The sequence below is a fragment of the Acyrthosiphon pisum genome, chromosome X (genome assembly GCF_005508785.2).
Source record: "Acyrthosiphon pisum isolate AL4f chromosome X, pea_aphid_22Mar2018_4r6ur, whole genome shotgun sequence".
NCBI classification, from domain to species: Eukaryota; Metazoa; Arthropoda; class Insecta; order Hemiptera; family Aphididae; genus Acyrthosiphon; species Acyrthosiphon pisum.
This window is the reverse complement of record NC_042493.1, coordinates 35,357,895-35,378,504: the sequence shown is the minus strand read 5'-3', so window position 1 is coordinate 35,378,504 and position 20,610 is coordinate 35,357,895. Positions and strand designations below refer to the sequence as shown.

At 31.3% G+C, this 20,610-nt stretch overlaps 2 protein-coding genes across 2 annotated transcripts; one reads left to right on the top strand and one right to left on the bottom strand.

Annotated features, from left to right (window-relative positions):
• Nucleotides 1-8,054: 8,054 nt before the first annotated feature.
• LOC103309521 lies at nt 8,055-8,573 on the bottom strand. Its single transcript, XM_008185124.1, has one exon. The coding sequence runs from the start codon at nt 8,571-8,573 to the stop codon at nt 8,055-8,057; it is 519 nt and encodes a 172-aa protein (XP_008183346.1).
• Nucleotides 8,574-17,988: 9,415 nt separating this feature from the next.
• Nucleotides 17,989-20,344, top strand: LOC103309522. Its single transcript, XM_029485095.1, has 3 exons — nt 17,989-19,125; nt 19,439-20,057; nt 20,208-20,344. The coding sequence occupies exons 1-3, from the start codon at nt 17,989-17,991 to the stop codon at nt 20,342-20,344; spliced, it is 1,893 nt and encodes a 630-aa protein (XP_029340955.1).
• The last annotated feature ends 266 nt before the right edge of the window (nt 20,345-20,610 follow it).

Here is a 20,610-nt window from a genome sequence, read left to right as displayed (position 1 = left end):
TCTCCGCCTATGGTTGATGTTTTGCGCAGGTTCTCCGATTATCCGACTTGTGCCCTCATCCGTGGCTTGAAGTAATCGTACAGCCTCATGTTTCGTCATGGCCACGAACAATTCAACTCTGTTCGAAATGTCGACATAAACCGAATCATCTAGTGCCGCACCATCGTATATCACACGGCTAAGGACATCGACGCTGGGTTGGACTGGGTCTTTAAATCGGCCCGGGCTGAAAAATCTTACCGGCCCTACCAAAGGAAAATTATTTTACATTCATATTACAATAGAGAAAATGATCTGGATGACACCAATCTCAATTTTTATTTCAAAATTGAATTTATTACATTAATTAAAATTTAAAACTTAAAAGATTGGTTAAACAATAAAGAGTTAGGACCTGAACAAAAACATTTTTCTTTGGCTCACTCTGATTTAACTCATTCAGCTCATCTTTGATATTCAACTCTTTGAATCAAATAGTTCATGAACTACACACCTCTATGCAAATTGCAACGTACTCTGGAATTGTGCACTGGAACTGTGCAGTGTGCTGGGTGCGGGTGCCCACACATACTACATTGTACATAGTACATAATATGACTTATAGCAGGACACAGAGATTATAAAGTTATTGATTTTGTGATTAGTAATAACAGTTAATAGGTAGGTAATTATTAATATTTTGTATTTAATAAAACAACTATTATTATACACCTATATAATATTTAATAGTAATTAGACTGCATTAAATATTAATATTCACACAAAATAGGTTAAATGTAATCAAATAAATGTATAGTATAATAGGTACATAATATATAAATATATTTGGTATATATTTATGTATGAACCAACTTTGAAACTTTTTTTTTACTTTTGTTCACTTTTTTAACATCTTGATTTTTTAAATAACTAAACTGTCTCATTCTCATAGTGATGTATGAAACAAAAATATCAGTCAACATATCTGTTTTATGTACTCCGCATGGAAATGTTAGTTTATTGACATTTGTTTGAAAGAATTCCTCATACGTGTCTTCAAACGGATTAAGGGATGCTGCATGTTTTATGAAACATACTTCTAATGTTTCTAGGATTTTGTACAAAGTATTGTTTGGGTGAGTTAAAAATCTTCTTGTTTTTAAGTTAACCAAATCTGCAGCTTGATTATTTGATTTCCCATACCCTGTTTTTAAAGAATTTATGCACTTTTCACATTTTGTTTTTTTTAATATTTTTTTTGTAATATATCTGTTGAATTAATACATTATCATTTTTAGGTATCAATAGTCTTATAAACTATTATAAGTTGTATTTGTTATGCTTTTTTAATAATTACCCGGCTAAAAAGTAAACTATACATTCAAACACTGAAGAATTTATATTACTGTAACTGTGTTCAGTGAATACATCATCAAAAGTCCAGCAGTTTTCTTCAATAATATTATTTAGCTTTTGTTTGAGTTTAAAAATCTTTTCATTTCTTTCTACTACATTACTCTCATTATTAACAATATTTTTTAAATCACTTAAAGTGATTATTGGAACATTTTCTAAAGTAAAAAAAGTGAGTTGAACAAAAATTAAATAGTTTAAAATAAAGGAAGTGGCTATTTCCGCGTCCGACGCGTATTTACCTATTTTCGCGTCCTATGCTGTGATTGGTCCAAATATTGATAATATCTTATCATTACGAAATACCAAAAATATATATATATATATATATATATATGTATATTACAAATAATGTAAATCAGTCGTTCTTATATTATTATTAATATTTAAAAGCAAAATGTAAAAATGTAAATGTAAAATGTATAATTCTATAAATCACAGAGTATAAAGTAAGTATTTTTAAATACAGTCATAATATTAGTTCTAGATAATATATCAATATAATATTATCAATCGTAAGTTTCCTTACAGATACTGCAAAACCATATTTTTTTTTTTAATGTTGTTTTAACATTAACACACTTAAAATGAAACCACTCTAGGCATCTATTGCAACAAATCGAATTATTTGATGAATCCTCATTGCAAGATTTGCATATCCATGTTGGATTCATCCGCTTTATATCCACAACTTGTTGGAGAGCAGCCCAGCCGTCGCTGTCAAAATACCTTTTGATATCATCAATCATTGACTTTATAATATATTGCGTCTACAAATAGCACTTCAGGACATAATGCAAATATTCTTTTCATTTCATCATCTTGATAGAATATGGCCTTTAACTCGTTATTATTATTTTTCAGTATTTCCAAAGTAACTCCTTGTTTGTTTTTAAAACTTTCAACTAATGATTTTAAGGCGTCTAACTTAGGAGAATTTGTTAAAGCCAAGTTGTGTATGTCCTTTAAAGTTATTACTTTATTATGTTGTGCCATCAACTCATTCTGCAGGATTTTTTTATTGACTTTCATTGCCACTAATTTTGATGCTATTGTTTTAGCATCAGAGTCAAGTCTTCGCTGGCGTGGATAGTGGTCAAAGATTGCCTAATAATAATATTAATTATAGTAAAAACAAAATTGTTTTTTTTTCTCACTCACCTTACTCCGTATATGATTGTGTTCAGTAACAATAGAAGTAATTACTAACTTATCACCTATATCATTAGGTCGCACACATATCACCACAGGGCATTTCGAACGATATGAACTAAATGTATTAATGTATCAACAAAATATTTAGATTGTTTAAAAATGTTAAAAATAATATATGTTAATTAGTGCCTAATAAGTTATTATTTTATTGTTACTTACCTTTGATTTGGGCGTATCCCATTAGATCTACTTGTATATTCACCTCCCTGAACACACATATAATTTAAGCAAGCATATTCCAATTCTGGATTTAAATGCCTCTTTAATCCTTTACGTTTGGCACCTTCGATTGTCCTTGTGTTAAATTTTGATAGATTGCAGTTTTCACTGTTTTCACTGTCTTCAAATCTTTTAATGGCCTCCTCTAACCTAACCAAACTACAGAACTCATCACCTTTTTTTAATGTTTGAGTTGCTTCTGCCATAGCTATTATAATATTATATTCACAAAAGAAAAATTTAAAATATGATTCACTTCACTCAAACTGCTGTTAAACTCAAATAGACAGCAAACAACAGTCAACAGACTATATGTCTATATTGTCTTGAAAATAGGAGAATAATTTTTACAAAAATAATTTTTGTTATCTGTGGGATTATCTACTGAGGAATATACCCGGTTATATATGATTGACACAACACTTCTCTCAAATATAATAGAACAGACTATATGTCTATTGGAGAGTATTTTCTTATCTGTGGGATTAACCACTGAGGAATATATCCGGTTAAAGATGTATATCTTATAAATAATTTTTTTATCTTAAATTGTACATCCGATTTAAGACTATATATGACAATTTAAGACTTAATGTTTTTGTATCTTTATGTCATCAAGAAATAATAGGTCAACAGAATATGTATATTACAATAACATAATAAATATAAATAATTAAATTACCTGCATATTAAATTTTTTTTTTATTGAACAAAAAATTATATTTACAATCTTTAATTACATGTATTACATTAAGTAAAAGGAATGGGGATGATTAGCGGGAGGGGGAAGTCGCCCAGTGCATATTAAATAATAATTGATCTGAAATTTAAATTAAGGCGGTAAAAATCAGATGATAAAAATGATAATATATTATCAATATTTGGACCAATCACAGCATAGGATGCGAAAATAGGTAAATACGCGTCGGACGCGGAAATAGCCACTTCCTAAAATAAAACAATTTAAATCTAATATAAATTTGCTAGATGTGCATGCCTTATTTAATTCACAGACCTATGATAAATTAAGTAATAGTATTTTATATTAATGCAGTATTATCTTTGTAATTATATTACTATATTTAAAACTTAACAAACTTTTATACTTTCCAAAGATTGTGCATAAATCTTTTTTTTACAGGGAATAGGAATGGCTCCTTTTTTTAAATGAAGTCTTTTCAAACATATCTAAATATTATTAATATTACAAAAATATTATAATTTTAACGACTGATGAAAATTGAAAACGTTAATGTTGAAAATTAGTTTACCGTATACTTATTAGACTCTTGACCAGACTCCCATTTACTGATGATATCAGAGTCTTCAAAATGGGTAGCACAAATATGGTAACTTTTTTAATCGTAAACCCCAACGCTTCTTCCCACTTTTTCTTCATATCCTCATTTTGAGGTACTTTAAAAATTGTTTTGGATATGGTATGAATTTCTCGTACACAACAATAGTTTGGCATATTTATGTTTGAAAAAAAATTTATGTTTTATTAAAATAAGAAATACACAATTAAAATATGTACTACTCTATTACTATTAAATAGTAAGTAATGACTATTAATGATTATAAATAGTCCACTAAATCATAAATACCACTATAGCAGATATCTATAGCCGTGATAAATACTCATTTATTTGCGGTAAACAATACCAATTACCAGTTATGTGATTATTACTATACATCAATTTTATTTGAAAAAAACCCGGGATTTGAAAAATAATATGACAACTTAATGGTACACCACAAATTCCGCTAAAAGCGCTAGTAATCTAGAGGTTTTTGATAAGAACATATAACGCCGTTTTCTTCTGCAACACGCTATATGCCGTCGCGCAACCATTCATATCTATAGCCGTGCTGTAAGTGTAAGTAAAGGTTATGTCAAAGGTACATCTATAAATTTACCAAATATTGACATTTTTGCTGTAACAAAATACATAAAAAATAATGATTGCTTCAATGATCCTGAAGTTAGGGGACAAAAGCTCAAAGGTATGTATTATTATCACTGCTGGTTTTTATGTTTCCTAATACCTAAATAATTAAATTACTAATATCATAAATTACCTAAATATAAATAATATATAATATATAATGCTAATATGTAGTTAAAAACTCGATTATTTTTAATAAGATATATAGATTATCTGATTATTTTTTATATATTTTCATTAGATCATCGAGAGAAAATTATGGAGATTCAGCCATTGGATATGTTCAGATAAAAAGGGAAAGAACTATAATATGTAATGTAAAGACTCAAATTTGTCCTGAACATAGAATCAGAAATAAAAAAGGTGGGTAAGTGGATGTCGCTTTACTGTACAGTAGGTTACAAGTGGGTTACTGTATAATGGATAGTATTAAATTTGAATTCAATGATATAATATCACTGTATAAGAAAAACGATTTTGAGCGGAGACGGTATGTCAGTCTAGGTATAAGATATCTTATATACTTATCTATGGTATTAAAAAAAAAATAGAACAATAATAGTGTCTATAATAAATTCCAAATTAATCATATCACAATATCCATTAGGTACTTATAACGCGCTATACATCAACAACAAATCGTGGTACTATCATAGATATATAATAGTATACTTTAGAAGTTTCAATAATATACAATCACAACAAAATAACTAAAATAGTTATTCCAGGTTTTTTAATATGTGATTTCGTCCAAATTTGAGCTTAAAATGACTATAAAAATAAATTGTGCTTATGTATTTTTTAGATTTTTTGGTAACAGAATTAATTACTTAGGTGGAATCTTGTTTTACATTTTTAATCCTTAGATATAAAAATTGAACATTTTATAAATTTTTAACTACGAAATAATTATTAAATTTTAAATTTGATAAATTTTGTCAAAATTCGATCTTTAAATACTTATAAAAAAAAATTTTGACTTTCTTATAGATATTCTTTCTTTGATAAAAGTAGATAATCTTATAAGGAATCTTGTATTACATTTTAAAATCTTAGATTTAAAAAGAAAAATTTTTTACGAATTCTTAACCCAAAATAATTTGTTAATTTTCGTGATTTTTCCATATTTTGTCAATTTTTGAACTTAAAATGCTTATAAAAAAAAACTGTGACTAACGATTTTTAATATTTTTCATCTGCCTTTGAAACAATATACTAGGAGCCTTCTATTAAATTTTCAAGCTTTTTTAATCAACAAATAAAATTTTATTGATATTTTTAGAAAAAAAAATAAAAAAAATGAAAACTGAATATGTCCGTAAAGAGCTCAAAATAAGTCAAAATATTTTGAAAATGTTATGGTATATAGAAAATGCTAATATAAACATTCAGTCAAAATTGCATGTATCTACGGTCATTTTTTTTTAAAGTTACACCAAAAACCAAATTCAATTTTGTGAAAAATCGATTTTGCGTAAAAATTCCCGTTTTTCCTTAATTTTTCTTTTGTTTTTCCCGGCGCTTTTGAAAACTACTGGGAAATTTAAATTTTGACCTCTCCAATGCACCAACGATATTCACTTTCTGATCGAACAAGATACTGAAGTTGAAAATCGTAGCATTATTTCGACTACTTATCGTGTACACAGACACAAAAAAAAAAAAAAACACATCATTGTAAAATCAATACATTCATCGTTCCACTCAGAATCTAAAAGGAGTCCGACAAGGGTGTACGTTATCACCACCACTTTTTAACTGCAACATCGAAAAAGTTATAAATATAGTGAAAGCAAAGCTAGCAAGATTAAATATTGGGATCAAAATTGGTGGAGAAATCGTTTCAATGATACGATTTGCTGATGACATTTTGGTAATAGCAGAGAGTGAAGGTGATATACAGCGTGCAGTTGAAGAAATGGATGAAATGCTCAGAACATCAGAAATGAAAATAAATAGTACACAAATGAATATCTTAGTCTGTGCCAGAGACCCGAAAGTAAAAGCTGATGTATACATTGGAAATAAAAAACTGGAACAGGTAGAAGAAATGGTATACCTAGGGAGTAAAATCACATCTGATGGCAAGAGTGTCCATGAGATTAAACAACGCATAGAATTAGCAAAAATTGCCTTTAGTAAGAAACATAAGTTCCTCACTTCAAAAAAGATACCTCTTAATATCAAGAAGAGACTTAAAAAACATATGTATTGAGTGTTGCAACATATGGATGTGAAACTTGGGTAATAAATGATACCGAAAAGAAAAAATTAGAAGCGTTCGAAATGTGGTGCTGGAGGCGTATGGAAACGATAAGTTGGATAGAGCGGAAAACGAATGAAGAAGTACTTAAAACAGTAGGAGAAAAACGTACACTCATAGATGCGATTAGAGAAAGATGCTGGAAAATGGTTGGACATACCCGAGACACCCGGAAGAATTGCATAATATAATACTCGTATATAGGACTAATTAAAATCGATGCAAAAGTCAAAACCTTCAAAGAATTTAAAGAAAAGGCGAGGAATCGGTTAGAATGGAGAATTGGAGCTGTAAACCAACCTTCGGGTTGAAAAAAAAAATGTGTGTATTTATTAAAATTGGTAATATAAAAGTTATCCAAAATATCCAACTTTTTTCAATTAAGTCATCACACATATTTTTATTATAATCAACCCATGAAATGTGTACTTTCTTATTCTGTATAATGCCAGGATCAGCTATAGCAAGAAGCCCTCTTGGTTTCTTTAGTACAAGCATTTTCAGTTGCAGCTGAGCCAGAACTTTTGACTGTACGATACCATTTTTTATATAATTATTCATAGTGGTATGCTTCTGTGGACGCTTGATTTCCAAAACAAAATCTGAAGCAAGTCCGTCTGCTGATGCTCCTATGATAGGGAAATCAGAAGAAATAGCCAAACCAGTCTCATGGATGGTTCTTTTTACTATTTTTCTCACTTCTTGGAGTACCTAAGTTATTTCCAATTAGAAAGTGTCCTGGTGTCAATGTCTCCAAGCTGTTGGGATCATCGGAAACAGCCATTACGGGCCTTGAATTCAGAACCGCTTTAATTTGCACTAGTACTGTATGTAGCTCCTCAAAATTAAGTATACTGCCTCCAATGCATCGGCGTAGATGGTATTTTGTTGATTTAACTCCGGCTTCCCATAGGCCTCCAAAATCGTGAGCATGAGGAGGAATAAATCGTCAGTCTATCCTTTCTTGGTGTGAGTATTCTAATATCGCTTTCCTTAGAGAATTATTGTTTAGGAACTCACCCAATATTCCGTTGGCTCGGATAAAATTTGTCTTTATCTGAATGGATTTGAATCGGCTTTCCCCTGTGAGATATGAATCTGTGCAATACCGCAAGGAAGGTCACGCTAGTGAGGTCTGATACCAATTCTAGGTGAATGGCACGAGTTCTAAAGCAAACGAAAAGTGCCACGTATGCCTTGGTGAGGACCCTGCTCCTTGTTCCTCCATGTCTTATGGATATTGGACCAGCATAATCGAAGCCTGTGACATAAAATGCTGGGGATGGGTTCACCCTGGCGGCTGGTAAGGATCCCATCAATTGAGTCGCTGCTTTAATTTTCCATCTGTAGCACTTCAAATACTTGTGCGTGTGAAGACGCACTGCATTTCGCCCGCCGAATATCCAATATCGCTGCTGGAGTGAAGCCAATAGGTGTTGGGGTCCAGCGTGCATCAATCGCCGATGCTCGTAATCGACTAGCAGTCTTGTGAGTGGATCGTCGGCATTGAGTATAATGGGGTGATCGTTCTTCATAACTCACATGCACATGCTGTAACCGGCCGCCAACTCGCAGGATTCCAGCTGCATCAATGGATGGGGTCAGAGATCTCAGCTTGCTGCTGGCTCGGATATGTTGACCTCGAGCTAAAAGCTTAATTTCTTCAGGAAAATGCCGCTTCTGAGCCTGTTTAAAAGTACATTCAGTGCCCCCTGAAGCTCGACCACAGTGATGGGTCCATACATGGATTCGCCTTTCGCACGGAAATTGTACTTAAATCGCAAGCAATATGCGATTATTCGTTGTAGCTTCTCCAATTGGCTATACAAAATTGCCAGGTTGAGCTCTGTAGATACCTTTAAGGAGATCGTGATTTGAGATCTGCGCTCAGGGATCTCTGATTCCGGCATGGCAACTTCAGCGTTAGACCATTGTTGTTCGCTTGCTTGGAGCCAGAGAGCGCCATGCCACCATGCATCGCAATTACTTAATTTTTTTGGATTTAACCCTCGGCTGACATGGTCGGCCGGATTGTCATTGGTCCCTACATAGTGCCAAGAATAACTGATGGTGAGCTCCTGAATCTCTGCTACTCTGTTTGCTACAAACTGTTTCCACTGGCTGCTACCTTGGTGATTTTTAATCAATGTCAGGGCTATGGTAGAGTCACTCCATATCACACGTTTTGAAAATGTAAGCGGTACAGCTGCGGTGATCTTGTTTTCGAGACGCGACGCCAGTAGAGCAGCGCAGAGCTTAAGGCGTGGTATGGTGGTAACCTTTAGTGGTGCTACACGGGATCGTGAGCATAACAGTTCACAGCTGATGACATTATCTCTGCCCTTGCTTCTGATGTAGACACAGGCTCCATATGCGGCTTCTGAGGCATTGCAGAATATGTGCAATTGGAGATCCATGGTTTCACTCACATGGATTACTCGACGGGGAATTCGTATTTCGTTAACATCTATCAAATGGTTGTAATAGCTTACCCATTGTTTATGGTAGTCATCTGGCAAAACTTAATTTGTTTTTCATTGAAAAATTTAAGTTTTTGTGCACATTATAATAATCTAAGATCATTAGTCCATCCTGATATTTATTTGAAATATCATTTATGTATTGACCTAAATATAAATCATTTTCATTTGAATCTATATTAATATAAATTTTAAAAATTAATAACACCGGATAATGTAGGTAATAACGGGGTTACCCCGCGAAATGTTTGACCACTTTTCCACTGACAAATGTAGTATCTTCTTTGGTTATCATAAAATTGTGTAACTAAAAAAATGTAACGCTAAAACTTTAAATGTTATACTATAACTTCCTTATAATGGTTTCATGCAAAATATGAATTTAGTAGTTTAAATCCATCCTTCTTCATCTCTTTTGGACATTTACCAACACAAAATTGTATTCAACACTTTTTCTATCATAAGCCATTACTTTCAATGTATTTATTCGTATGGCAATTACAATGACTTATTTAATATTTTATAATAAAAGTTTATATAGAAAAATAAACCTCAAGACTGATCAGTAATATATAGGTAACCTGTGTGTTGTAATATATGTTGTAATATATGAAATATATGTTGTATGGCCTGATCTTATGTTTTTCTAAGAAGTGAGAAATGTTTGTACAATAAAGACTAGAGAGACATTATAATACTTAGCTGGTAGCTAAATTACTAAGAAAAGCTAATACATTTAACTGTAGATGCCAGTGTTTATTGCAACAAAAATACGAATTTAAAAATTACAATTATTAATTTTCTAATTGTCCATGAGATGATCTTTGAAATTATGTCTGGAAAAACTGAAAATAATATTCGGATTGATTATATACGTGTATATAATAATATTACATAATCATGATATTTGGGTTCACAAGACATTATTAAATTATTTTGTTGCCGTCCCTCAAGCTGTTCACACGCACTAGATACCAGTGGATTACACAAACGTTACTCGTAAGTATATGTACTTTAAAACTATTTCTATCACACTGACGCGTTAAAAACCTAAATCTTAGCCTGGTCGCGTTTTTTCTGCTATACAAAACCACATTAATCGTAATACGTAATTAAGAGGACGCTACGCCCGCATGCGTTGTTTCCGTCTTACAAATGCATAACATAGCAAAATTGTTTTGCGCGGGACAACTATGCTCCCTCTGTATTTATAGTAGAATTACTAAAATTCCACAACACATAAGGAAGAACTTAATCTGTGTCGTAGCGTTATTGTTTTTTTTATAGCACTTACCAATAGTTTTTAATAATTAAACGAATAAAACCAAAAAAAAAATTAATTATATTATTGTTATCCAAATAATAAAAATGCTACGACACAGATAAAGTTCTTCTATATGCGTTGTGTGGTTTTAGTAATTCTACTATAAATACAGAGCGAGCATAGTTATCTCACGCAAAACAGTATTGCTATGTTGTGCATTTTGTAAGACGGAGACGACGCATGCGGCCTCTTAAGTAGGTACTTAACAAGAGCGGCCTAAATACTAATAATGATACAAAGTATCCGATCTTTATAGGTACGGGTAGTTCTAATCGTATCAGGCAGGGATAGGCAACTGGCGGTCCGAGTAACTTCCGTCAAATAAATTTTAAAAATATAAAATGTTAGGATTTTCTTGTATTTTATTTTGTATACAGTACAAAATGTAAACATTAATTAATACCTATGCATGATACAATTATAAACTATAAATATTTTATAAATTATTATTTTTAATTGGGCTTACGATGAAAATAAAATGCGATATTATTACATAGTTTTTTGTACCGTTGGGTACCTACTTTTTTGTTTTTGCGATTTTCGTACTGACGACCTTTTTGCTTTGCGATATTTTTAGCGGAATATTATTACCACTACAATATTGCCGCCTCATTTTTACGTGTTTTTATACCAATTACATATTGTAAAAAATATTGTGTCGTTTAACTAGATTTGTATATAATTTTGTATTAAATTATTACCTATGCAATTTAAATATTTTATAACATTTTACTATTTTATTTGACTTTATTTTAGGAATATCATGAAGTCATCAGTGAAAGTGAAATGTCGAGTTTGTTAAAATATACAATTAATATTAGTAGTCAGCCTTAACACGTGTGTACAATTTAGTATCTAGTTATACGAGCGTAAGACTCACTCTCTATACGGATGTAACATGACCTCGGTTGTGCATATATATAGGGCCTTTGAAGTATGTAATACTCACTTGCACAGCCACCGTCGTACAGTGCGTATACGGTGTGTGTGTACAGTCACGTTAAATTGTCCAGTTGTACGTTATTATATATTATACTCATACATAATCATATTGTCGTGTTATTCATTTATATTAATGCTAAAACAGTTAGTCTGTCAAGCTGCACTTTCAACAGATTTAAATAGATTATTGTTCTTAAGTTATTAACCCATATTTTAATTTAAACAAATTTTTGATTTTAAACTGTAATCTATTCGCAATTTATTATCTATGTGATTTATATGTATAATATAAATTTTATAATTTATATAGATATACTAATTACTAAGTGTATGCAAAGCTGAGCAAGTTCGCCAATATTTTTTACTAGTTTCAGTTAAATTTTTAATTAAAAATGTCTCTTTTAAATAGTTCAAAGCATGTTTTTGCTGATGGAACTTTTTCGTATGCACCAAAATATTTTCTTCAAATGTATACAATACATGTATATTAGAATGGATTTTATGTGCCAATTATATTTGTTTTTATGGACTCTAAAACACAAACATCGTATGCTGACGTTTGGTTGAAAATAAAAGAATTATATTTTAAATTTCACGGACAACAATTGCAATTGAAAATGATACATTTAGACTTTGAAAAAGCTGCTCACAACGCAGTATTGGAAGTTTTTGAAAATTGTCAAGTGGTAGGTTGTCGTTTTCACTTAAGTCAAGTCTGGTTTCGTCGTATTAAAAATTACAAAGAATTAAATAAGCACTATGCAGGAAAAACAGTTGTGTACCAGTGGCTTCAAAGTTTTTTCGGTCTAAGTTATTCACCTTTTTCCTAAGAAATGTTCCTAAATAACCACCATTGGTTTTTTTAATAATTTGTCCAATAAAATATGTGTAGTGCACCTTGCTTGTTGATGGTTTATTAGAAGTTGAATTAAAACCAACAAGATACCAATCATCTTCAATTACATCTTTGTTGTGCTGAATAGGATGTACATTTTTAAAAACTTTTTCATTTTTAACAACATAAACTTCTGTGGATCCATTATTTTGATTTATATTAGTCTCAATATTATCTGAACTGATATTTGAATCACTTGTACTAGAGGTATCTAATTAATTTATTTCTTCCTCTGATGAAACAGTGTCCACGCTTTTACCGGGTTGTACATTTAATCTTTTTCTGGTCTGTCTTTTTTTGGTTTGATCTGAAGGCCGCATTTCTTTTAAAAAATCTTTAAGTGTTGTAGATAGAGCAAACTCAATATTAGGATCAGTTTTGTCTATATCGTCGGATGGTAACATATCAAGAACTCTTTGTCGATTTAATGGAGCTATTCCACATTTGTTAAAACCTGCCACAATATTTTCAGAACCATTTTCTTGTATTTTCAACCACAATAGTTTAAGTAATCTAGGAAATCTATCTTTTGGGAGTGAGCATTCATCCTTTCCTTCTGTTTTTTTCCACTGTTCTAATATATTTCTCCAATGTATTTTTAATGGCCTGAAAAAGGCTACATCAAGAGGTTGAGTCAGGTGTGTGGAATTATTTGGTAAAAATACAAATCTAATATTATTTTCCTTACATAATTTAATCGAATCAGTAGACAAATGGCTTGATAAATTATCTCCAATTAGTACTTTTGGTCCAGATAATTTACTGAAGTAAGGTAAAGCAATAGATTTTATCCAAACATCAAAACACAGACTATCGAACCAACCTGATGGGCTTCGATTAAACCTTGCACCTTTAGGACCACCAATTCTCCAAGACTCGTGTAAATGTTTTGATTTGTACACTGTATATGGTGGTAAAAGTGTGCCATCAGCACATGCAGCAAACATTATTGAAATTGAAGTCTTGGTGCTGTTTATAATTCTCTCAGGATACCGAGTTCCACGTTTGGTGATAATTTTACGCCTTCCTGGGTCGTCCGTCAAGTTAGTCTCGTCATAATTTATTGTATGGGATAAAGGTATTCCTTCCAAAGATATTGTCAAATTATCAAAATACTGATTAATAGTTTCTCTAGAAACTGCAGCTCTACACCTTTTAATATTTTGGCACAACCGTACAGCTAAAACATCACTATGCCTGGTTAAAAACTATGCGCCCACTCTTTACCTGGCATATTTGATCTTCCAAATCTCTTAACCTTCTTACCTCTACGATCCAAAAAACCTTTTTCCAATAAACGTAAGTCTAACCTATCAAGAGGAAACCCCCATTCAGCACATAGCAATATATTATCAATCAAAAGTTTTTCTTCATTTAAACTTAATGATGTTTGCCCACTTTGCTTTTTGATGTCTTTATTCTTTACATGGCGATAAATAACAGAGTAGTGAATCCCGTATACCCCCTGTGCTTCACGATAAGTCATTCTCTTTCTTTTAATTGCATTGACAGCATTTGCGAGATCAGTTGGATTTGTTTTTTTATACGTTTTTGAACGACAACCTTTATCATAATTTCGTGGCATTCTGTATGTTTCTATTCACCACATTTCTGTAATTTGTTAAACTAAAATTAATAAACTCTGAGCGGATTGAAATAAAAATATTATACTTACGTGTTATTAAAGCCAGCAATATACTGCGAAAAATTAACTAGGAAAAGAAATTGAAAAAAAAAGTTTACATTATGAACGGTAACTTTGAATTTTGATAATTTTTCATTGATAAGGATTACCACATGCTTCTTATCAATAATATGTGTATGGAGATAGAACAAAACAAAACGTTTCAATATAAACAAGTTTCGTACTAATGAATATTGGATTTATGAATGTTTCGTATTGATAATACTAAAACTGAATTGTAAAGAAATAAAAAATAACATTTTCCTGATTTCGTTTCTATTCACCTCATCATTTCTATTCACTCCATATTACGGTACCAAAAAAGGAGTTGGCCAATTAGATACAATAGATGTAAGTTAGCTTAAGTTAATTACCTACTTATATATTATACAGAACACAATTGATTGAATAGTGTAACCTGATGTAAATTTGAAAAATGAATTTAATTTAATTACCTATATAATATGTGATTAGAGATTAAAATCCCGGGATCCCGACTACTTTTAGGTACCGAAAATACCGGGCCCAGTATAAATAATCCCGGGATTCTCGGGACTATGTAATAGCAACTCTATAATTTAATTCCCCAGTATTATTCCGATTAACGTATTTATAAGATAAGATAAGATTATATTATGTTATAAGTTATGACTTATGAGATTATATTTAGGATCGATCTTTATACGTATGAACAAATTAATATATTACGCTGTTCTCTGAAAACATTCAACACGTAGCGCTACAGTTAAGAGTCACGCTCACGACTCCCGGGTCTTTTTTTTTTATGTTTAACTGTGAATATTTAACTTGAACACTTTAATTATAAAATGTCACACTCACGTGATACTGTTTTTATTAAACACAAAAAAGATTTGGATACATCATCGGCGTGGAGTCATTTTCTAATCGCAAATGATGGAAAAAGTGCGCGGTGTAAACGATGTCCAGCCGTATTGAAGACGTTGGGAGGATCGACAAAAGGTTTACATACACATTTGTCATCAATACATAATTTTAAAGTATGATCTGAATGCAATCGTTCATTAGCTGGGAATGGATGTGGAGAACCGTTAGAAGAAAATTCGACACCGCCAGTTAAACGAAAGTTTGTTGAATATTTTATTAAAGATAAAAAAGATATTTTTATCTAAGAGTGATACACTAGATCATGTTTTGGCTCGAATGACAGCTTTGGATGGTTTCCCATTTATTGTTTTTATAACTTCTAATGATTTAAGACAGTTATTATTTATTAATATCTAAAGGTTCCTTTGATGTACCAAAATCAGCCGTTACAATTCGAAATCGTGTAATACATTTTAGTTTAACAATTAGGGAAAAAATAATTGACGAATTAAAACAGTTAAAAAATACAGGTGAACGATTTGGTTTAACTTTTGACGAGTGGACTTCCACGGCTAACAAGCGTTTTATGAATATTTACGTCCATTCGCAAACAAAATATTGGAGCTTAGGTCTTATTCGAGTTAATGGTTCAATGACAGCTGAAAACTGTATTTATGTATTGAAATATCGACTAAGTCGATTTGATATTTCACTAGACAAAGATATTGTCGCAATAGTAACTGATGGACCAAATGTAATGTTAAAAGTAGTAAAACTTGTTAACACTGAACACCAGCTATGTTTCGCACATGGTATTCATTTAGCTGTTTGTGATGTACTTAATAATAAAAAAAATGTCCGAGATGAATCAACTGCAAATGATATAAATGAAGACGACTATGAAGATAATAATGAAGATGACGATGAAGAATTAGACTTTCCGAATTCAGTTTTAAATATTCTTCCGCAAAATGATATTATTCAAGACATGCCAGATTTAACCAATGAATATAATATAATGTAGTAATAAAAAAAATACGCAAAGTTGTACTGTATTTTAAAAGATCTCCGACAAAAAATGACACTATACTTCAAAAATATATTAAAGCAGAGCATGGAAAAGAAATAAAACTACTCCTGGATTGTAAAACGAGATGAAATAGTCTTCTTACCATGTTAGAACGATTTATTCTTTTAAAAACCAGCATTCAAAAATCGCTCATAGATCTAAACCACCCAGTCAGTTTAGACGATTCGGATTATAACTTAATTACTGAGATAACATATATACTCGTCCCCCATTAAATTGACAGTGGAAGCAATTGGTCGTCGTGATTCCAATGTGTGCACTACTGATGCTGCTTTTAAATTTCTTTTCAAGGAATTGTCAGAAAAAAATTCAATACTAGCGAATAAAATAAGGATATGCTTGAGTGATCGTATAAAAAAACGACGAAGTCCAGAGTTGTCTGGCGTATTGAATTATGTACAGAATCCTCATGATAACCATGATCAAATTACATATTTGAAAGATTTATTTTCAATTCCTAAAAATGATTTTATTAGAAAACAAATAATAAAATTAATTGAAAGGATACATAATCCTATTAGTCCTAATGAAAAAGAACAACATTGTTTTGAACAAACAATAAGTGAATCTATTACACTCAGTCATTTGACATTACAAGAAAAGTCGGAGCTTGAAATAGGAAAAAGTAAAAGAACAATTGATCCTCAAACACAAAAAGAAACTGATTTGATTAAAATAATCAAAAAGAAATGAATCTGTTTGAAAATGGAGGAACTCGCGGGCATCATTTAGAGCTAACATTTAAGTATTTAATGTCTATGCCTCCTACTAGTATTGAGTCAGAACGTGCATTTTCAGCAGCAGCCTCTATTGGAAATAAGCTGAGAAGCAGACTGGGAGACGGAACATTAAACGCTTTACTTTTCCTGCGTTCATATTTTCAAAATCAGTAGAACATTTAATTCTAATGTATAATAATAATAAAAACTATAATAGTTAAAATAATTAAATAAAACAAAAATGTGCATAATGCTTTTAAATATTTTTTTCCAAATTTCGAGATAATCCCGGGATCTCGGGATTGATAGCTAAATATCCCGAAGTCCCGGGATCATAAAATAGGGCCGTGATTGTAATCACTATATGTGATGTATATTATAAACAATATTTTTATTTTAAATAATTGAAAGAAAAACCTAAGCAACAAACAGGCAATAATGACAGTCGAAAAAGGAATATAGATGAAGACACAATAAGAATTTCCAAAAAAAGGAGTTGGCCAATTAAAAACAATAGATGTAAGTTATTTTAAGTTTACCATTAAATCAAAGGTGGGCATTAACTAGTTACACAGTAAAAGCAAAGTTAATAAGTTCATTTTTTTATGTTTGTGTACTATTAATTTATGGCTTAATTTTCTAAATGTTGACTTAACTTACTTACTTAATTAACTGAATTTAATTTTTTTACCTTTGCCATAAATTAATAATTGTTAATGTTATACCCAAGTTATTAATATATAGTTATTGTTTTAGGATAATGTAACATCAAGATGTATAATATCAAAACCAGGTATTGGATCATTCATTGGGAAAACTAACGTAAATGATTTTATTAAAAAGGCCATACTCGAAGACCATGGTACCCACTTGAAAACTATATTTTTCCATGTTCTGAACAACTTCGTGGTGGTAAACTTAAGAAACGGTCACCGTCTTTGTTCATTTGAAACAGTTTCATTGGTTGGTTATGTCTGATGTAGCCCATGGATTATTTTGTAAATACTGTTTTATATTTGCATCATATAATAATTGCCTTCAAAATCTCGTTATAAAACCACTTCAAAAATGTTCAAAGTTGACTGGCAAAGATAGTGTTCATAATAATAACAAGTATCACTTAAATTCCGTAAGAGCTGGAAAAGACTTTTTGAAAACTTATTCATGTCCTAAAAAACAAGTAATTAATCAAATTTCAACTCAGAGACTTGAACAAGTTAAAGAAAATCGTGAACGACTCCAACCAATCATCGAAACTTTAATTTTTTGTGGACAACAAAATATTTCAATAAGAGGTCATAGAGATGACGGTAAATTAATTGATATTGATAACTCTGAAAGTTCTCCTACTTCTAATGAAGGAAATTTTAGAGAATTGTTGTGCTTAAGAATATGTGCTGGTGATGTAAGTTTAAAAAAGCATTTGGAAAATACTTCCTCTCGAGCCATGTACATAGGAAAGAATATTCAGAATGAACTCTTGGACTGCATTGGAAGTGTCATTAAATCTCAAATTGTTAAAAATGTTAAAAATGCTGGTTTCTATTCAATCATGTTCGATGAAACTTCAGACATATCTTGTGTTGAGCAACTTAGCTTAACTTTGAGATATGTCATTAATATTGAAATCCATGAGGATTTTGTGTGTTTTGTGGATGCTTATAGATCCATAAGGACAAATGATGTATTAGCTTCTGGAGAAACCAAACTCACTGGAGTGGCTCTTGGTTACATTGTTTTAGATATTTTAACTAAAGATTTGGGATTTGATTTAAAACGTTGTGTTGGAGTGGCCACTGATGGTTGTGCTGTAATGGTATTTGAAGATTGTGGAGCAGTTACTACAATAAAGAAAGAGTGTTCAATTGCAGTTTACTGTCCTTGCTATAATCATGCATTGAATAATTCATTGACACGGACTTCTAAAATTGTGCCCATAAAGAATACAATAGGAACTCTAAAGGAAATAATTGCATTTTTTAATGCATCAGCTAAAATGCACTTGGTATTAAAGAATATTTCTACAAAAATACTTACAGGACTGCGTCAAACAAGATGGATAGAGATGCACGATGGTGTTCTACAGTTTAAATCTGCTCTTCCAAAGGTAAATATTGTTTTATATAATATATAGCAGGGGTGGCAAAACCGCGGCTCGCGTTAAAGACTTTTGCGGCTCGCATCTTAACGTAACATTAGACGTAAATTAACGTAAGAGCCAAAAAAAAAAAAGTTCATATAATATACAATAATATGACCTTTTTTTTTTACATCTTGGCTCTTCAATTTTTATTAATATATTTGGTTATTTGGTGGCTCGCGAGTCTCTTCTCGCTGGCCACTCCTGATATATAATATATGAATATTTATAGTGTTTAGCATATTTTAATAATTTTATTTAAAATTATATTTTGTTACAGGTTATTGAAGCACTTACAGACATTTCTAACTGGGCTGATCGAATTTCTTCTTCGAAAGCTTCTATATTATTGGCAGCTATATGCAACAGTGATTTTGTCATTTCCCTTTTGTCAACTGCTGATATTTTAAAATTAACGCTGCCAATATCTCGACTCCTTCAATCATCATCGTTAGATTTAGCTAATGCTTCGTCCGCAATAGAAGGAATCAAAGAAATATTTCAGGAAAAACGTACGCTGTGTGTAGGTGAATTCCATAAAATTTTCTTGGAAGCTAGTAGCTTAGCAGAAGAAATTGGATGTGAAATCAAAATGCCAAGAAGAGTAAAAACACAAATACACCGTAATAATTATCCAGCGACGGATGCTGAACAATTTTACTTGCATAGCATTTACGTTCCATTATTAGACACTATAAAATCGGATATAACCAACAGGTTATCAACAGACACATTGGAAGCATTTGATTTGCGTTTACTTATTCCAAATATTATTGTTAAATTAAATGACATTGATGGTTGGGACCAACAAAGAATATCTGTGAAAATCATTGCAGTAGCAAAAAAGTTTTCTCCACTCTTCACTGTTTCCGAAAATGTAATGGTTGATATGTTAGAAGGTACCATTTTTATTTTACTAATAAATGTATTTATAATTATTAATAGTAATTAAGTAGCAGTAATAAACCTTCTATTATTTATTTTAGGTGAAATTAGTCTGTGGCTTCACAAATGAAAACAACAACCAATTAATGAACGTCCATGTAAAGCTTTGGAATCGTACATGCAATGTGTTGAATATATGTTTCCAGCCATTAGAACATTTATGCAAGTATTAGCAACTCTGCCTGTAAGCGTTGCCTCTGCTGAAAGGAGTTTCTCCGCACTTAGGAGAGTTAAAACTTAGCTTCGTTCAAGAATGACTGAAGATAGACTATCAGCATGATGTCTTATCAATGTGTATAACAATTTAGATGTTATAAATGAAATAGATCGTATAATTGATATTTTTGCAAATTCTAAAAATAGAAGACAGGAATTTGTGTTGTAAAATTTTTGTGTTTTTTTTTTTTTTTGAAAATTATGACTTGGTCCCCCCCTTAATCAAGTCTCTGGAGCCGCCCCTGCGGCGGTAGCAGTGGAAACAGGTTGTCTGTATGGCACGAGCGCTTA

What these genes read in the sequence shown, in the direction of transcription:
- LOC103309521 (XM_008185124.1), bottom strand. Translation starts at nt 8,573, where the DNA reads ATGAAGAACGATCACCCCATTATACTCAATGCCGACGATCCACTCACA.
- LOC103309522 (XM_029485095.1), top strand. Translation starts at nt 17,989, where the DNA reads ATGTCTGATGTAGCCCATGGATTATTTTGTAAATACTGTTTTATATTT. An exon ending in TTAAATCTGCTCTTCCAAAG is followed by an intron (nt 19,126 to 19,438) that starts GTAAATATTGTT and finishes ATTTTGTTACAG; the next exon opens with GTTATTGAAGCACTTACAGA. An exon ending in AATGGTTGATATGTTAGAAG is followed by an intron (nt 20,058 to 20,207) that starts GTACCATTTTTA and finishes GTCCATGTAAAG; the next exon opens with CTTTGGAATCGTACATGCAA.